Source organism: Lolium perenne, chromosome 7 (assembly GCF_019359855.2).
Source record: "Lolium perenne isolate Kyuss_39 chromosome 7, Kyuss_2.0, whole genome shotgun sequence".
Taxonomy (NCBI): domain Eukaryota; kingdom Viridiplantae; phylum Streptophyta; class Magnoliopsida; order Poales; family Poaceae; genus Lolium; species Lolium perenne.
Window position 1 is genome coordinate 184,218,387 of NC_067250.2, and position 17,211 is coordinate 184,235,597.

General features: G+C 41.3%; 1 protein-coding gene across 1 annotated transcript; it reads left to right on the forward strand.

Annotated features, from left to right (window-relative positions):
• Positions 1-10,268: 10,268 nt before the first annotated feature.
• LOC127315740 (protein FAR1-RELATED SEQUENCE 5-like) lies at positions 10,269-12,287 on the forward strand. Its single transcript, XM_051346201.2, has 3 exons — positions 10,269-10,729; positions 10,934-11,911; positions 11,984-12,287. The coding sequence occupies exons 1-3, from the start codon at positions 10,269-10,271 to the stop codon at positions 12,285-12,287; spliced, it is 1,743 nt and encodes a 580-aa protein (XP_051202161.2).
• The last annotated feature ends 4,924 nt before the right edge of the window (positions 12,288-17,211 follow it).

Genomic DNA, 17,211 nt, shown 5'->3' on the forward strand with positions numbered 1-17,211 from the left:
AACGGGCGCTACAGTGCGTGCACCAGGAAAAGCGGAGGACGTGTGTCCCCCACTTGCACGACGTGTCAACGTGGTAAAAAATTTGGGCCCACAAGACAGTGGGAGGGAAGTTCTCGCGTTTTCTCGATACATTGATCGTGGCTATCGTCAGCAATGATGTCACCTTGGCAAGAAAAAATCTCGCCTACGAAGGTTCATAAGAATGGCGACAGCAGAAGGTTGTTGATTATTTCGAGAGCCTTTGATCAAATACAAGTTTTTGTCCAAATACTCGGGGGCTACTTTGGAAAAAATAAAAATTCGAGTATGACAAAATAGAAATGTCGAGAGCCTATGACCAAATGCAAGCATTTGTTCATAGCCTCGGGGGCTACTCCCATCGGGAGCGCTGGTCGCGCACCCGATAGATATAAAAAGATCCAGAAAAATGAAAATATATTGACATGAGGCAATAAAGTGTTGAGCCTACAACCAAGCACAAGTCTTTGGCTGTAGCCTCGGGGGCTACTCCCATCGGGAACGCTGTTCGCGTGCCCGATGAAATTATAAAAAAAAAAGAGAAGAAAAAAGAAGAAGTGAGCATATTTCGAGTTATACAAATAACTCTACATATACTCCCATCGGGAAGGCAAAATAAGTCATCTGTTGACTCAATAACATGTGCTATTCCAACAGCCGAAAAAGCACTCGACAATATATTCTCAGAGCGCCAAAGTAGCGAATAATCTCTGAATGCCGCAAAACTTTGCGAAGGTAAGACCCCAGATCCGTTCTGAGCGGCGTAGCGCCGTCTCTGACATCGGTTTGCTACTTTTTTCCATATCAACAGATACGAAGAAAAATCCTAATGGATGCGTTAGGTACCCGATAAAATATGACTGGGACTCGACAGAATGGTAAGACCTTAAGCGGCACCTGTCGAAGTTTACACCAGTATCCCGAGATCATGTCCAGGGAAGTGATCTTGAGGTAGGTTTTTGCGGATTGCCACTAGAGTAGTTAACTAGTACCTGATCCGTCAGATGAACTAGCCCCAACTACCATTATCCCTGTGCAATATAAAAGTTTCGTATCCAAAGATATGTGGTAAAGTTCAGAGCTATTGAACGAATATAAAGTTGGAAATTTTTCCTGATTCTGCGATTCAAGCAAAATCTCGGGGGCTACTGACATAGGCATCCCCAATGGGCCTACCGAAGATGGTACCCGGGGTTTACTGAAGGCCCACGACCCGAAGGATAAGAAGATTCGGAAGCCCAAGATGTTAATAAGGAAAGTTAGAGTTGTATTAGGAAGTATAACTTGTAATCTTGCGGGACGGGTCAGAAACCCTCCCGGACTCTGTAAACTTGTGTATTACGAAACCCTTGGCTCCACCTCCTATATAAGGGGGAGTCGAGGGACAAAGAAAGAATCGAATTTACTGTCAACACAACCCTAGTTTCATATTCGTCGAGTACTTTTCGGCTGAAACCTTCGAGATCTACTTGCCATCTACATCCAACGAAACCCTAGTCTACAATCCGTAGGCATTGACAAGTTGATACCTTGTCAGCCGCATCCGCCACTTTCAATTACTGATGTAGTTCATGGACTTCATATCAAAGTAATTCATCAGACAAATACTGGAATCAACTACATACATATAAATTATCTCTAAACATATCCTAGAAAACAAAATGCAGTGCAGTTAACAATATTCATTAGCATTACTAATCCAGGATTTTTTTATTTCAGTGCACCAAGTAGACGTACCTGGTACGCTCATTTACCTAAATCTTAAACTGATACATATTTGTATCAAAACTAATGTACACTTGGGAAGAATAGTATCTGCACCAATTCTTTGATGCTTTGTGTTCAGTTCAAAGGAAAAGGCGAAAATTAGAAGTAGCATACTGTTGTTCTTTTCTCCAAGGTCCAGATCTATCGTGACCACACCACAGTCCTGCAAGAATAGTGTAGAGCTTTAACCTGGGCGTCAATATTAATGAATCGATCTGTGTGTTAATTTTAACATCCCAGAACGTGTAATAAAAATACGTACAGTTCCAATACATCACGTAGGCTAGAAATCCAAACCTCTTTGGCCGTCAGCACCATCGGTGAATAGAGATATTATGTGATGCCATGGACACTTCTTTGCTGAAGGTGATTCTTTGCCGTGAATTTTTCCGCTTCTTTGGCAAAGGCCATCCTTTCCCATGAGATTTTTCCCAATTTAACCTTGAGCTCGCTCGGCAAAAAATAAGCCTTTGCCATTTTCTCTCACACAATACTCACCACAAAGTCGAAGATCTCCGGCAAAGAACCTGCTTCCTGTGGTTATAGCTGCTGGTGATGTCTGTCCACCTTCACAATTTTATACTATATATGTGATATTAGTTTAATCAAGTACATGTTTGTATAATATAATTTTATCATCGTAACAAACTGGATCCAGCAATGCGCAACCACGTACATACTCTGAGCAGAAGAGATGAGGGAGCCTAGCGGTCTGATACTCCAGGTTCTCATAATTTTTTTTTTTTTTTTTTTTTTGATCAAGTCAGAAGGGGAGAACACCTACCTAAATTTTTATAAAGGGAGCTAAGGCAGCTCAAAGTGTTACATGAACCAAAGATCACAAGGGGGAGTGCAGGGAAAGAAAGAAAGAAAGGAAAAACAAGTGATATGTACAGAGGAACCCAGGGAGAGGAATATGTCAAATATGCCACTCTGAACACCAGAGAAGTAGTGCATCTCTCTCATCTTTCCTGGCCCTAAGCGACCAAAGCTTGCACGTTTCCATGCATTGCTTGGCAGTAGTGTGAAGTGGGACTTCTATGTCATCAAACACTTTCCTGTTTCTGGACAGCCAAATGGTCCACATGGAGGCTGTAATAACAAGGTCCCAACCTTTCTTTTTCCGGTCTGAACACTTGTCCCTGGCTGTATCGTAAATATCTGATAAAACAGATAGATTAGATAGGTCTATCCCAAGAAGCGCGAGGATTTGAGTAGTCCGCTAACAATTTAGGACAAAATGTTGTACTGTCTCCCTTTCTTTACATCCAAAGGGGCATAGCTCATCATCCACAATATTCTGTCGGAAAAGAAGTGATCTAACTTTAATCCTGCCCTTAATCATCAGCCAAGCAAAAACCTTTCCTTTCTTTGGTGCCGCGCACGACCAGATGGTGTCTGCACTCACATGTTTTATTCCTCCCAAATTCATGATTTCGTACATATTTCGAACTGAGAAATTGACATTCATATCAATTCTCCATCCTCTTCTGTCGCCATCAGAAGGTTGCAGAACACAAGTGTTCAGGAAGGACATGAGCGCGACCTTTTCCCGTTCAGCTCTGTCGGAGGTAATGTGCTTCAGGGGGAGAATCCACGTCCCATCTCTCCAGCAGTCCGCTACTGAGATGTTTGGTCTTAGTGCATGTGAGTACAAGGCCGGGAACTGGTTTATGAACGGCCCATTTGTAGTCCATTTATCTTTCCAAAGGGAGGTACATTTTCCGTCCCCAAGCTGCACACACGTTGCATTTCTATATGTGTCAACAAGCCCATTAATCTGTCTCCAAGCCCTGGTATGTCCAGCTGAGCTATCCCCAAGATCATTACCTTGTAAGTGTGCAGCCGTTATCCATCTAGCCCAGGGTGAGTTTGGTTCAGTTGAAAGGCGATGAACAAACTTCGTTAATAAGCATTCATTTTGGATACCCAGGTTCTTGATACCAAGCCCCCCTTCTTCAAAACTTCTGCAAACATAGTCCCAAGCCACCAAACAATCGCTGCCTTTAACCGTGCTTTTTCCTTTCCAGAAGAAGGCTCTTCTCAACCTGTCCAGTTCATCAATCACCCATTGCGGAAGCTTAATGCAAGACATAAGATAAGCCGGTAGCGCGGTCAAAACTGATTTAGTAAGCGTCAATCTTCCTCCACGGGTAATAAAGTCAAGTGAGAAGCCCAATCTTTTTTCCACCGAAGAGATGTATGGGAGAAAAACCTCCTTGGGTAGCTTTGAGTCAGATAGCGGGAGCCCCAGATAAGTTTGTGGGAAAGAGGCCACATCACAATTGAGTACCGCAGCAATATCTTCACTTTCTTGGTCGGTAAGGTTTATTGGTACAAAGGTGGATTTTGCGAAATTGATCCTGAGTCCAGTAGTCCTTTCAAAGTCATTTAAAATATCCTTTAACACTTTTGCTTGATTAACATCTCCCTGGATGACTATGAGGGTATCGTCTGCATACTGTAGCACCGGGCATGGCAAATCCTGCAAAACCGGGTGCCTAAGAAGGCCATCAGCCGCAGTGTTTTTAATAGCTTGCTGCAACACATCGACCACCAGAATGAACAGAAGTGGGGACAAAGGATCCCCTTGCCGCAACCCTCTTTTGATGTTTATCCAGTTACCCGGTATTCCATTTAGCAGAATAGCTGTTTTTGCCGTGGTAAGAAGTTGGTTCATCCACATGATCCACCTGTCATCGAAGCCTCTGACTCGCATGATTGAGATGAGGGCATCCCATGAGACAGTGTCGAAGGCCTTACTGAAATCTAATTTCAGAATCATTGCTTTTTTCTTCCGTTTTCTACAGGTTTGGACCAAGTCCATGGCATACATGAAGTTGTCAGCGATGCATCTTGTCTTGACAAAGCCCGACTGATATGCATCGACCAAGAGTTGGATCATAGCCTGTAGTCTTGCTGCAAGAATTTTGGTAATCCATTTGACTGTGCAGTTTAAAAGAGAAATAGGTCTGTAGTTGCTTGGCTCATTATTGTTCTCTTTTTTGCGGAGCAGGATCATATATGATCTATTAATACCTTCCATTTCCATATCTCCTTGGAAAAATTGCGCGAAGAAGTTGATTATATCAATCTTAATAAGGTGCCAGAAATCTTGATAGAAACCAGAACCAAAGCCGTCTGGTCCCGGGCTTTTGTCTCTTGGAATATCCTTAATAGCTTTCCAAATTTCTTGTTCTCCAAACGGTTCAGATAAACAGGAGAGGTTAAGCATGTTTGGGTACAGTTGCTGTATATCAATACACGTAGAAGAAAGTGCCGTAGCCCCCATGATCTTCTTATAGTAATCTGTCAAGATTTTTTGCTTAGCTTCTCATAATTTATGACTACACTGGTTTGATTTCTCCGTTCTGAATACAACTACATAGGAAAATCAAGTCAGTTAAAGCAATGCACATAGGGTGATCAGCTGGTGTGTGTGATATGATCAGATCGCAAATATCATGCCTTTTATAAAGTTCCATCTCAGCCTATTGGGCATCACAGATCACGCACAAAGCAGCTAACGATCTGAATTCATATAAACTAATAATTGCATCCACATGCATCATGCATCACTATATTAAAAAAACTCGATATAGGATCGTGGGTAATTGAGCAAGTAGAATACCAAACCTGATGTTCGAGGGCGATGGAGTTGGTCCGGTGTCGGAGAACCACTGCCATCTCCCATCTATTTGGAGCTGGTCCGCCGCCGGAGAACCACTGCCATCTCCCATCTATTTGGTATCCCTGACAGCAAATTGAAGGTTGGCCTACATGCAGTCACCAGATCACTTATCGATTTGTTCTTCCAGCAGCCGGTTGATGTTTCCCGTCGAATCTGTGGCCGCGGTCGTCCGCCGTAATAAAGTCAAGTGCTAGCACACTTGTGGCAGATTTCATACTTTCATGACTTGCGCACCATCGGTTTCCACCGTCGGCGGCGTTGTGGGTGCACGCTGAAACGATTCCGGCCGGCGATGTGTTAGTATAGGAAGAATGGGAGGAAGACTGTTGGACTTTCAGCAGCCATGGACACGGGAGGAGAAAAACAGGGGACGGAAGATCCATCAGGGCCATGCGGAGCGGCGACAATGGCGGCTTCAGGAGTGGCGGCGGACAATTATAGTTGGAACACGATTGTCTTTTGTTGAGATGAGGAACGTCGAGGTCGACCTCGATTCCTGGTAAAACGAGGTCAGTCCGACCAAGTGGACTTTCCTTTTTCTGGCCCACCGTGGGGACCACGCACTTTCCTTTTTTGGCCCACCGTGGGGACCCCGCAGCATACGAGCATCTCCCACGTGAACGGCACTTTTTTTGGGGACCACAGCATAAAGCTACATCTACATCGGATCCCTTCTTCTTCTTACCTGCTACATGTGCGCTGGATCCCCATCTTCTTCTTCAACACGCCAAGAACCTTGATGAACCAGGGAAGAACAGTCACATCCAGATTCTTGAAAAAAAACATCCTCTCCTCTCGTCCAGTCCCTGCCACCAGTTAATCTGCTACATCGATTCAATCAGCTTGACGAAGAGATCTGCTACATTGAGGGAGAGATCTGCTACATACTTGCTTGTTTCAGATCTGCTATATACATATAGGGGAGAGATCTGCTACATCTGACGACTAGCAGGTCCAGGAAAATCACCTCCAGCCCCGCCCCCCTGCTACATCGTCTATCCTTCTGCAAATTCAGTTGACTGGAGGTACTATCTTGACCAGATTCAGTTACATGTACCTAGATTCAGTTACATGCACCTTTCCCTTTGCTACATCTAGTGAAAAAATGGCAGCATCAAGTCTTTAGACAGCTATAGCTGCCACTAATGTATGTTACATGCACTTAGTAGGTGACTTCTCTACTGCCTTCAGACAAAAGTAGTTGCCACTAATGTAACTATAGTTACATGCCCCACGTTTCATGTGCCAGAAATAAATTACTGCTATGTTACATGTGCCACTAATGTAACTATAGGACAAACATAAAGTAACAAGTCTAAAAAAAAAGCATAGAACACAAAAGATAGCATGTAGAACACAGGATATAACACAAAAAGATGGAACACAAAAAGTAGATAGCATGTAACTGGTAGAAGACAAAGGTAGAACAACCATGTAGAACACAAAAGAAAAAGCATGTAACTGGTAGAAGACAAAGGTAGAACAACCATGTAGAACACAAAAGAAAAAGCATGTAACTGGTAGAACAACTGGGTAGAACACAAAGTTAGGGCAGAGCTACAAAAAAGAACACTAGACTGCAGCTGGTATGTTACATGCTCATACTGGTTATCAGTTCATACTGGTTTTCCATTAGTAAAAGTAGTACTGCATAATATTTGCCCATACTGGTTGCCATGTCAGTCCCATGATCTTTCCTGGTATTGCCTTGGTTTTCTGCGGAAGATATTTACAACTTGCACCTGTAAACACAAGGAAAAAAATAAAAATGGAGAATGTTATTTAACTGAAGATGCTAAAAACAGATGTAAAATTACTTTAAAAAAATATTGTGCAACCAAAAAATCTTAATGATTCATGTCATTGATTCCATGCAGATTTTTGTTTTGAAGAAGAATGCAAAGGGCTCGCGGATTTGAATACTGGTTTGGTGGCATTGATCTCAATGCAACTCCTGAAGCTAGTACATCAACTGATCAACATGCTGGGCAGCCGCCAGAAGTCGGAGGCCATCGTGTCGATCCCCAAGGAAATGAAGCAGGTCCTTCAAACAATGATCAGCAAGCTGATTCGCGTGCACGGACTGGTGTTACACTTTCCAGTGAGGAAAGCGATGGTGAAGCTGAGGTTGAGTCAACGCCTGAAGGATATGTTCCAAAGGTTCCATTTGTTGGCATGATGTTTGACACACCTGAACTAGCTTTTTTTTCGACACGTAAGACTGTGAGGCAAAAAGCCCCACAGCAATTTTCCTTTTTATTCAAATCTCAAAAAGTCCAAAGATATGTACAAAGAAAAAGAAACTGTACAAAAACCTACAAGAATAAGGCTCTAAGGCAGAGACCTAATCCAAGAAAGAAGTCTATCCTTATGCTTCAGTTTAATCCTATATTGCAGTAAAGATATGTCATGTATGAACTTTGTCTTCCACTTAATGAAAGAACTTCTGTCAGCACTGAAAATTTTCCCATTACTGATCAGCCATATATTCCAACAAGCCAGAATCATGACTTCCATGAAGAAAGGTTGAGCAAAACTTTTTCTGGCGTTATTCAGCACTACTTGCATATCATCATCAGCATCCCAGGTAATCTGTAGATAATTCCATATTCTGGAACTAAAATTGCATTCAAAAAACAAATGCATCCGGTCCTCATACCTTCTTCCTGGACACAACACACAATGCTCATCCTCAGTCACTCTCCAATGCCTCCTCTTTAACAAATCCCTTGTATTCAGTCTGTCAGACAGAAGCAACCAAGCAAATACCTTGTGTTTCATCACACAGCTAGATTTCCAAATCCATTTGTACACATTAGGTACCTGAAGATGACTATGGATGTGTCTGTAAAAATTAGCTGAGGAATATTTGTCTCCCCAACTATAAGCCCACTGATCATTTCCTTGTGTCAAAGGATTATCCTGCATTAATTGCTTAAGTTGAACTAGCTCCTGGTAAGCCTGAGCAGACAAGGGCAAATAAAACAAAGAGGTAATGTCCTCCTCCTGATACACCTGGGCTACTGAATTGTTGGGAGATAAAGCATAAGAAAATAATCTGGGATATCTCTGGCCCATAGGCACAGATGACCCATTCACCTTCCAATTATCAGACCAGAACAGCATAGTATCCCCTTTACCATGAGTGATAGTAGCCACCCCTCTATAATTATCAACATGTTTCATAATATCTTTCCACCAAAAAGATCCACATAGTTTCTCTTCATGAGGTATTTTCCCTCCATAATGTGCAAACCAGACTAGATTCACCCATGGCAACTCCTTTTTATTATAGAACTTATCTAGAAACTTCAATAATAAAGCAGCATTTTGTTTCTGGAATTTTACTATTCCTAAGCCTCCCTTGAGCTTTGGATTACAAATCATATCCCATGCTGCCAGGGATTGCTTAGGCATACCATCTTTATCTCTCCACAAACACTGCCTCAAGATTCTATCCAACTGATTGGTCAGCCCCACTGGTAATTGCAATGAGCACAAAAAGTGCAAAGGCATAGAAGCCAAGGCAGAATTGATTAATTGCAAACGAGCTCCTTGTGATAAAAAGCTTGAACTAGAAGTCAACTTCCTCTCCAATCGACATACTAAAGGTGATAGTTCAGTAATGGTTGGTTTGGTAGTACCCACAGGTAAACCAAGGTAAGTAAAAGGCATCTTACCTATTTGGCAATCAAACACAGCAGCTAACTCCTGTAGCAAATCATCTGGCACATTGATGGGAAGCATTTGAGACTTATCATAATTGATCTTTAAACCAGTGGACATAGAGAACTTCCTTAAAACCTCCTTAACCAGCATTAGTTCATCCTTATCAGCAGGGAGGATCAGCAAAGTATCATCAGCATATTGCACAATAGGAAAGTCTGGATCATTAGTGATAATTGGTAAAGATAATAATCCTTGCATCACTAAATCATTTAGCACAGACTGTAGAAGGTCAGAGCCAAACAAATAAAACAAAGGGGATATTGGGTCACCCTGCCTTACACCCCTTTTGCACTCAAATTGCTTTCCAGGTATTCCATTCAACAGAATAGATGATGTCCCAGTAGATAAAATAATTCTGGCCCAATTAATCCACTTGGCATTAAACCCCTTATACTGCATTACTTGCAAAATTGCCTCATGCTCAATGGTGTCAAAGGCCTTAGCAAAATCCAACTTGAGTAGGATAATTGGTTTCTTAGATGCATGGCATAAAAACAAATATTCAAACGACCATGCCAAACAATCCTGTATAGACCTATTTCTCAAGAACCCATATTGATTCTTATGAACACAAGCAAGGATCTTATCCTGTAATCTGTTAGCAGCCAGCTTTGTCAAAAATTTGACACACACACTGGTTAAGGAAATGGGTCTAAAATCATTAACTTGCACAGGGGCTTGCTTTTTTGGCACCAAGGTAATAAAAGATCCATTTATATTCTTCCATTGTATGGTCTCATCATGAAAATCAGCAGCTAACTTATAGAAATCCTTCTTTATAATGGGCCAACATTTTTTCAGAAAGAGACCATTAAATCCATCAGGTCCAGGTGCTCTGTCCACAGGCATATTCTTTATAACTTCATCCATTTCTTTTTCCTCAAAAGGCCTAGTTAACTCATGCAAGCCATCCACAACCTGCAGAATTCTAGGCAAATCAAACTGCATAGAGATTGGCTCAGATCTACCCATTCTGTCTTTATATTCTCTCCAAAGCAAACCAGCCATACCCTGATTAGCTTTGCAGCACTACAACAGATATGCTCACCACGTTGGTTTTTCAATGAAGATAGAATCATCTAGGAGATGTGCTAAAGATGGTGAGCTAGATAAATTTGTTTATGTCTGCAACAAATCTGGGAAGCCTAGAGAAGAAGAAGCAGTCCCAGTTAAGCAAAGGAATCGTAAGCTAACTGTGCTGACCGACTGCAAAGCAAAGCTTCGAGTAAAACGTGATGGTGCTAGATGGAAAGTTACTCAGTTTGTTGAGGTGCATACACATGAGGTGATTGACAAGTTTGCGCTGAAGAAGTACTTGAGATCCCACAACAAGATCCCTGCAGAAGAGAAAAAGTTCATTGACTTGTTGCATGAAGTCAACCTTACTTCAGGAAGAATCATGGAAATCATGGGGGGGCTATATGGGAGCAAGCAGAATGTCCCATACAACAGCAAAACAGTTAGTAACTACACTGCAAAACTAGGGAACTATGACAGGATTAAAGATATTCCAGAGCTGCTAGAGTACTTTGAAGAAATCAAGAAAGATGATCCCAGATTTTTCTACAAGTTCAAGCTAGATGCATAAAATAAAGTGGAGAACCTGTTCTGGGTGGATAGCAAAGCAAGAGATGTCTACCCCCTGTACAATGATTGTATTTCTTTTGATACACCATTCATGACAAACCAGTACAGCATGCCATGTGCTCCTTTCATTGGAATAAACAGATATGGTCAATCCATCCAGCTTGGTTGTGGTTTTGTGAGGAATGAATCTTCTGTGAATTTTGTGTGGTTGTTTGAGCGGTTTTTAGAGGCAATGGATGGACTACATCCATTGAACATCATTACTGATCAAGATGCAGCTATCAGAACTGCTATCCTCATTGTGTTCATTGGCATCATACACAGGTTCTGCAGATGGCATATGATGCAAAAAGTACAGGAAAAACTTGGTACTTTTGTTGCTCAGAGAGAAGACTTGCGTTTAGAGTTCAATGATGTGATTGACTACAGCATGACACCGGAAGAGTTTGAACAGCGGTGGGCAAATATGGTGGAAACGCATGGGGTTGCAGATAACACACATTTTCTTGACCTCTATGATTTGCGTGAGTATTTTGTGCCAGCATATTTCCGCCACCGGTTTTTCCCATTCCTTCAAACTACATCTAGAAGTGAAGGGTTTAATGCTGTTCTTAAGCAGTATGTTCATCCACATGATAGCCTTGTTCGTTTCTTCAAGCAGTACATGAAACTACAGGAAAGAATTGATGTAACAGAAGATGCTCATGAGTTTGATGGTGATGAGAAGACAGTCAGGCTTTGGGGGGACTTCCCCATGGAGAAGCAAATCCTTCAGACATACACCATGCCCATCTACAACCGCTTTCAGCTTGAGCTTCGCAAGATTACATCCTACAATGTTCGTGACATTGGTGTTACTGAACAAGGGAGCATTCATGAGGTTTTCCCAATACAAGGATCCGTGCGCGGGTACGGTAGGAGGAGTTATCGTGTCGATGCTGATGTAGCTAATGGAATCTACAATTGTGAATGTTGCAAAATTAACAGGGATGGTATCCTGTGCTGCCATGCAATGAAAGTTATGTCACATCTAGGGATGGTTACAAAATACCCAGAGCACTACATCCTACCTAGGTGGTGTCTACCCCCTCCCGACATAGTTGCACCGCGGGATGAGAGGTAAGAAAGGCCTGTTGGCCAGAAACTATCTAGAAAAGATATGAGATTGCTTAGATATGGTAACCTCTGCAGTGATTTTGCTAAGCTTGCTATTGGTTTAGCGGCCTCAGAGAAAACTAATGAAATAGCTGAACGGCACATGAGAGCAATGGAGAAAGAGATGGCAGATTTGAAAAAGGCTAATGCTGATGCACTCAAAAAAAGGAAGAGCGCCAAGCATCCAGTGAACACCAACCCTGCTAATGATTCACAAGAAAGTGTACCTATGGAAGAAGATGCTGCTACTGTGGAGAATCGGAAAGCTAGGAACCCACCAATGTCAGCGACAAAAGAGCGCCCAGGTTCAAAAAGAAAGAAAGGTGGTCTACGATTCTGAGAAACCAAAACAAGGTCTTTGTGGTGTGTGCAAGCAACCAGGTCACGATGCTCGTACGTGCGAGGTGCGACTAGCAAACCCAGAGAAGTACAGTTTGTTGGGCCTTTTTCATTGATTTGAAAAAAGGAAGAAACATATATAAGAAGTGAAGGACATTGTGTTTGATTTAAAAAGTATGTGTTACATTACAGGCCTCATGTTACCTTGTCGAACAAATTTGTACGAGACCTTTTTGCGAATATTTAAATGATTTTTGAGACAGTATGTTTTCTGATGTGAAAAAATGTATCTTATGATTGTCAACTTATACTATATTGCATTTTGCTGAATTCTTGCAAAGTCAGTATTGATACATAGGTAAACAGTAAAAAAGGGAAAAAAAGAGCATGGTTAGAGATATGAATTACCAGTTGACCACATTTGCTAGACAAATAACTGCCAATTTGCTTTCTTCGTGAAACGTAACCATTTATCTGTGTACAACTTCCTTATGTTTGGAATGTCTTTCTGTGAGTACGTTGCTGGGGTCCTGCTTGGGCATGCTTCAAGATTCTTCAGTGTGAAAAAAACACAGTCATACCTGGGAGATGAAAAATATAATGTGTTCAGTCAGACTATTAGAAACAGCAGAAATGAAAAACCTACAGTAAAATGAAGTTACATTGTTCCAAAAAAATATAAAAAATGCGTTATATGTTTGAATTGAAAAGTATTATGAAAGCTTACCCATTGTTTTGGCGCGGGCTATCAATTATCTCTATAGGCCAGTCCATGATCTTTATCTTTGAGTTGGAATACTGTCTGGTCCAGTTAGTCTTTATGCCAGCAATTAGCAAGTGGCAAGCGTGCATGTTTACTGGCTCAGAATTGTTTTCTAGTGAATCATATATCTCGAACCTCTGAGCTTTGATGTTCAGGTTAACAAGCCAGTAATGGCCTGATGCATCCTTTGGTGTTCCAGGAAAAGCTTGAAGTGTAGGGAAACAAACCTGTAATGTAACAAAAATAGATGTGGGATTGTAATGAGGAATCAGAAAAGATAAAAAAACATTCTAGTAAATAAAAATGTTTGATCAGGAAAATGATTAGTAATTAAAAAATCAGGTTAGTACTTACAATGTCTTTGTGATCCAATCTTTTTGATGGACTGTTTTCGAAACATCGGGTTACTTCCTTGAGGTTATCACGTCCCTCAATTAGGTACGACTGTTCGAACAGATAAAAAGTAAAACCAATTACTATTGAGAAAAAAGAGAAAGAACAATTAGGTGCACATGTGTTCCACTAATTTCAAGTTCTATCTGATTATCCAAAAAAAAAGAGAACAAATTGGACATAACTTACAGCTATACGCAGAGGCATAATGACCTTTTTTTGGTTTTGATTTTCCCTTTTGATGATGTTTATTCCAATTTCTGCAACAGTGTTGTACAACTTGTTCCTTGGCCTAACAGAATCAGCAAGGTCACCGAGACTAACATATATGTCATCCAGGTCTATAACTATTTCCTTGTTGAAAGGGTCCCTTGGTGCATGTTTCCATCCATGCTGGCAGACCATGCTATACACCTCGTCAACAGACTTGTTGACATAAAATGTTCTACTAGTTTGTGAGTTGACAAAAGGCGATTTCGCATACTGTCCTGGCTTGGAAATCCTCTTTTCATACTCATGAGGGACTGGTGTAATGCTAGATGCTGGTTGTTTCGACTTTGGATTCATGCGATCTTGAGCTACCTCTTCCTTCCTAGCTTCAGTTCCATCAAGATTGTTCTATTCATTTTCAGTTCCTTCGCCTAGGTCATTGACATCTGGAGGAGTGTCGAGATCAAATAGTGGAGGATCTGCAGCCCGTCTGATTGCTTCTTCCCTTTTTTTTTGATTCAGAGCTTTCGAAGTCAAGCTTTTTATTCATAGGATCATGTGCAGCGGATTGGGGCACATCTGTCGTCAGTGTCCTTGGTACTGAATTTTTCTCCTCTGATTTGATAGCTGCAGCAACTTGTGACCTAGTCTGCCTGCGCGAATTTCTACTGCTTGGGATGCCTCCCGATTCAGTTGCATTTTCCCTTGGTGTTGTTCCTATTCCATCCTTCATAGGACTGTTTTTGAGCTCTTGGCGCACAGCAGACCTAGTTCGGTACCTGCCTGGTGATGTTACATTGGTTTCCTCAACTTTGGTTCTCTTGTCTTTTTTGTCAACAAACCTTACATCTTTCCTTTTCTTTGGTATGATTTTAGGCTCCATTTGAGCAAGAATTTCTTGGCACTCAGGCCTCAGAATAGCATCATGCACAGTTTCCAGCCCATCCATTGAAGGTTCCTTTTGAGGTATGTTCTTCATTAACTGAAACCTATCTAGAATAGGTGTGCCGATATCAACGAACTCAGGTTCTTCGAACAAAGGAAATTCAGGCTGTTTGTGTATCTCGGTGCCAACATACTTCAAGAACTCCATCCTCCTATTTTCTTCTAGTTTGGATTCTGATTCTTCACTGCAAGTGCTGTCATCTGCTAACTTGTTTGGTGTCTGTACCACATGTTCCTTCTGTGATGAAGTCATGTTTGCGTTGCGATCGATGGCAGCAAAATTGATGCATGTAGTTTCTGGTTCAACTTCTTCTTCATTGATTTCATGTTGGTCAACATCATCCTCTGCTCTGTTACATCTTTTCCTCTTCAGATCCCTCATCAAAGCTGCTATGTGTTCAGTTTTCGTACTGTCAATGTGAGTAAACTTGAGGGTGTTTGTTGTGACATTATCAGTATCTGCCAATGTAACCTCTGCATCTTCAAGAACTTTATTTCCTTTGCCACCAATGAGTGGAATAACATTTCCACATTCTTGCTCAACTACTGTAACTTCAGCTTGTTCTTCAAGTTTTCCATGATCACTGAGCTGATTATCGAATGTGCTAGCACTTTTTGCAGTGGGAAGAGCATGTTTTGTGGTGTGCTGGTCCTCTATGGGCAACACTGCATTCTGTTGTGCTGATATTTCTGTGTCAACTATAACTACATGCTCCTCATCCTTTTGAATATTCTTCGCATCAACTGAAGCTTCATCTTCTTTTTCCGAACTCGCATGTTCACTGACAAGTTTTTTGGTTTTGGCATCAGAGTTTGCGGGAGCAGGATCAGACTCTTTCTTCTCTGACTCTCGAATTGCTATGACTGCACCAACTGAAGGATGTTGGGCGGCATGCGTGTTACCATCCAACTTTGATTCTCCTTGTACATTCTCTTTACTGGTAGTATTGCTTGGTGTTGCTTTAGTTACATCTGCCGTTATTTTACTTGAATCCTTGGTTTCCACATGAGAATGAATCGTACCAACATCCTCATGTTTAGGACCTTGCAACTCTGTGTCTTTGTGTACCTTTGGTTCCCTTGGAGGAGCTCTCTTGCTTTTTTTTGGACTGGGTAATATTGATTTCTCTGGCATAGAATTGTGGTTCCTTGATGTCGTTGGGTCACTTCGGCTCGTGGCTAGGTTCCTGACTAGCATCTGCAAGGAAGCTTCAAAACCATGGCACGCATACTCAACTGCTTCAGTAAATCTCCCTTTGTCCTACAAAAGAAGATAATTGGAAAGAAATGAGATGTACTGTAGAAGAAGAAATTTAAAATTGTTGTTCATAGAAAATGGTGTTTTATATAAATTTTTCAAAAAGGATGTAATGATAGTGGTCAGCATTTAAATGTGCAAGTATTAAAAAAAACAATTGCACGACTTACTTCCTGTGTAACGTTTTGTGGAGCATTCTTTTCGATGAACTTGGTTATTTTGCGAGGGTCTGAGAATAGAATGCTTTGTGACATCTGAACATATTCATCTTCTTCTGATTGCCCATTGTCATTAGCAGTATTGTTGTTTTCATACCCCTGTGCTGGTGCATCAGATGGGCCACTTGTTATGCTTTTTGCAACTTCAGACTCCGACATGCAACCATCATTACCACAGGTTTCATTCATCTCTGGATCGGATGCAACATTCACATTTTCATTATCACTTCCATCTGTTATTGTCCTGTCATCCGATGCATCTTGTACTTCTGAGAATTCTTGCTTTAGCTGCAATCATATCGAGAAAAAACATAAGGATATAATAAGGTTGTTTCTTAAAAAGACATGAGTGTGAAATGCAATGTAACATGTCAGAGTAATGGAGTTTATGAAAAAACAAACACCAAAAATCACCTAAATGAAGAGGGGAAAACTCACCGGTAATGCACCGAATGAGCCATTTTCTTTAATGTCTTGCTTTATAGGTTTTCTAACCATTTCATTTGTCCATACTGACACTCTAGTACCTTCAGGGTTTACATCCAAATCTCGCAACTGTAATGAGTCAAGATATTTTACCTGTCATAAAAAAAAAGACCATGGATGTAAGTAAAAGCATTTCCTTTGTAGAATCATGTTGAGAAGAGACGATGCATGGGTAAAAGTTAGATTTCAAAAACATATGAATAAATTGGAGAAGGAAAGACGTACCATGAGGTACAGCATGCATGGACTGACTTGTTCCTTGTCTGCATCTACACTCAATGATTTACAAAGGATCATAATAACAAACTTGCACATGTTGAGCCGTTTTGCTTCTTTAATATTTATCAATGAAGGATATACTCTAGGGCTGACGCGGATTCCAGTTGTTGGAGCCAGAACAGAGCACATTGCAAAAGTTATGAAAAGCCTCAGAAATTTGCTGTTAGCAGGTCTCATTGCAGTAAGCTTTGTTTCTAATGAGGTAAGGGTCGGCTGTTTCTTCCCAGTAAGCGATAGTTGCTCCTTCATGAAAGCAGTTGCCTCTCGATCTCGAGCAAAAATGACATCAATATCTCCAAATGGAACACTGATAACTTGTTGAACAGACTCTTCTGTCACAGGTATTGCACCACGTCCCGGGAACACTAATGTG

Excerpts from the sequence above, each read along its gene's own strand:
- LOC127315740 (XM_051346201.2), top strand. The coding sequence starts at position 10,269 with ATGAAGATAGAATCATCTAGGAGATGTGCTAAAGATGGTGAGCTAGAT. Across the intron at positions 10,730-10,933 it reads GATATTCCAGAGCTGCTAGA|ATATGGTCAATCCATCCAGC; the intron begins GTACTTTGAAGA and ends TGGAATAAACAG. Across the intron at positions 11,912-11,983 it reads GTTGCACCGCGGGATGAGAG|TGATTTTGCTAAGCTTGCTA; the intron begins GTAAGAAAGGCC and ends TAACCTCTGCAG.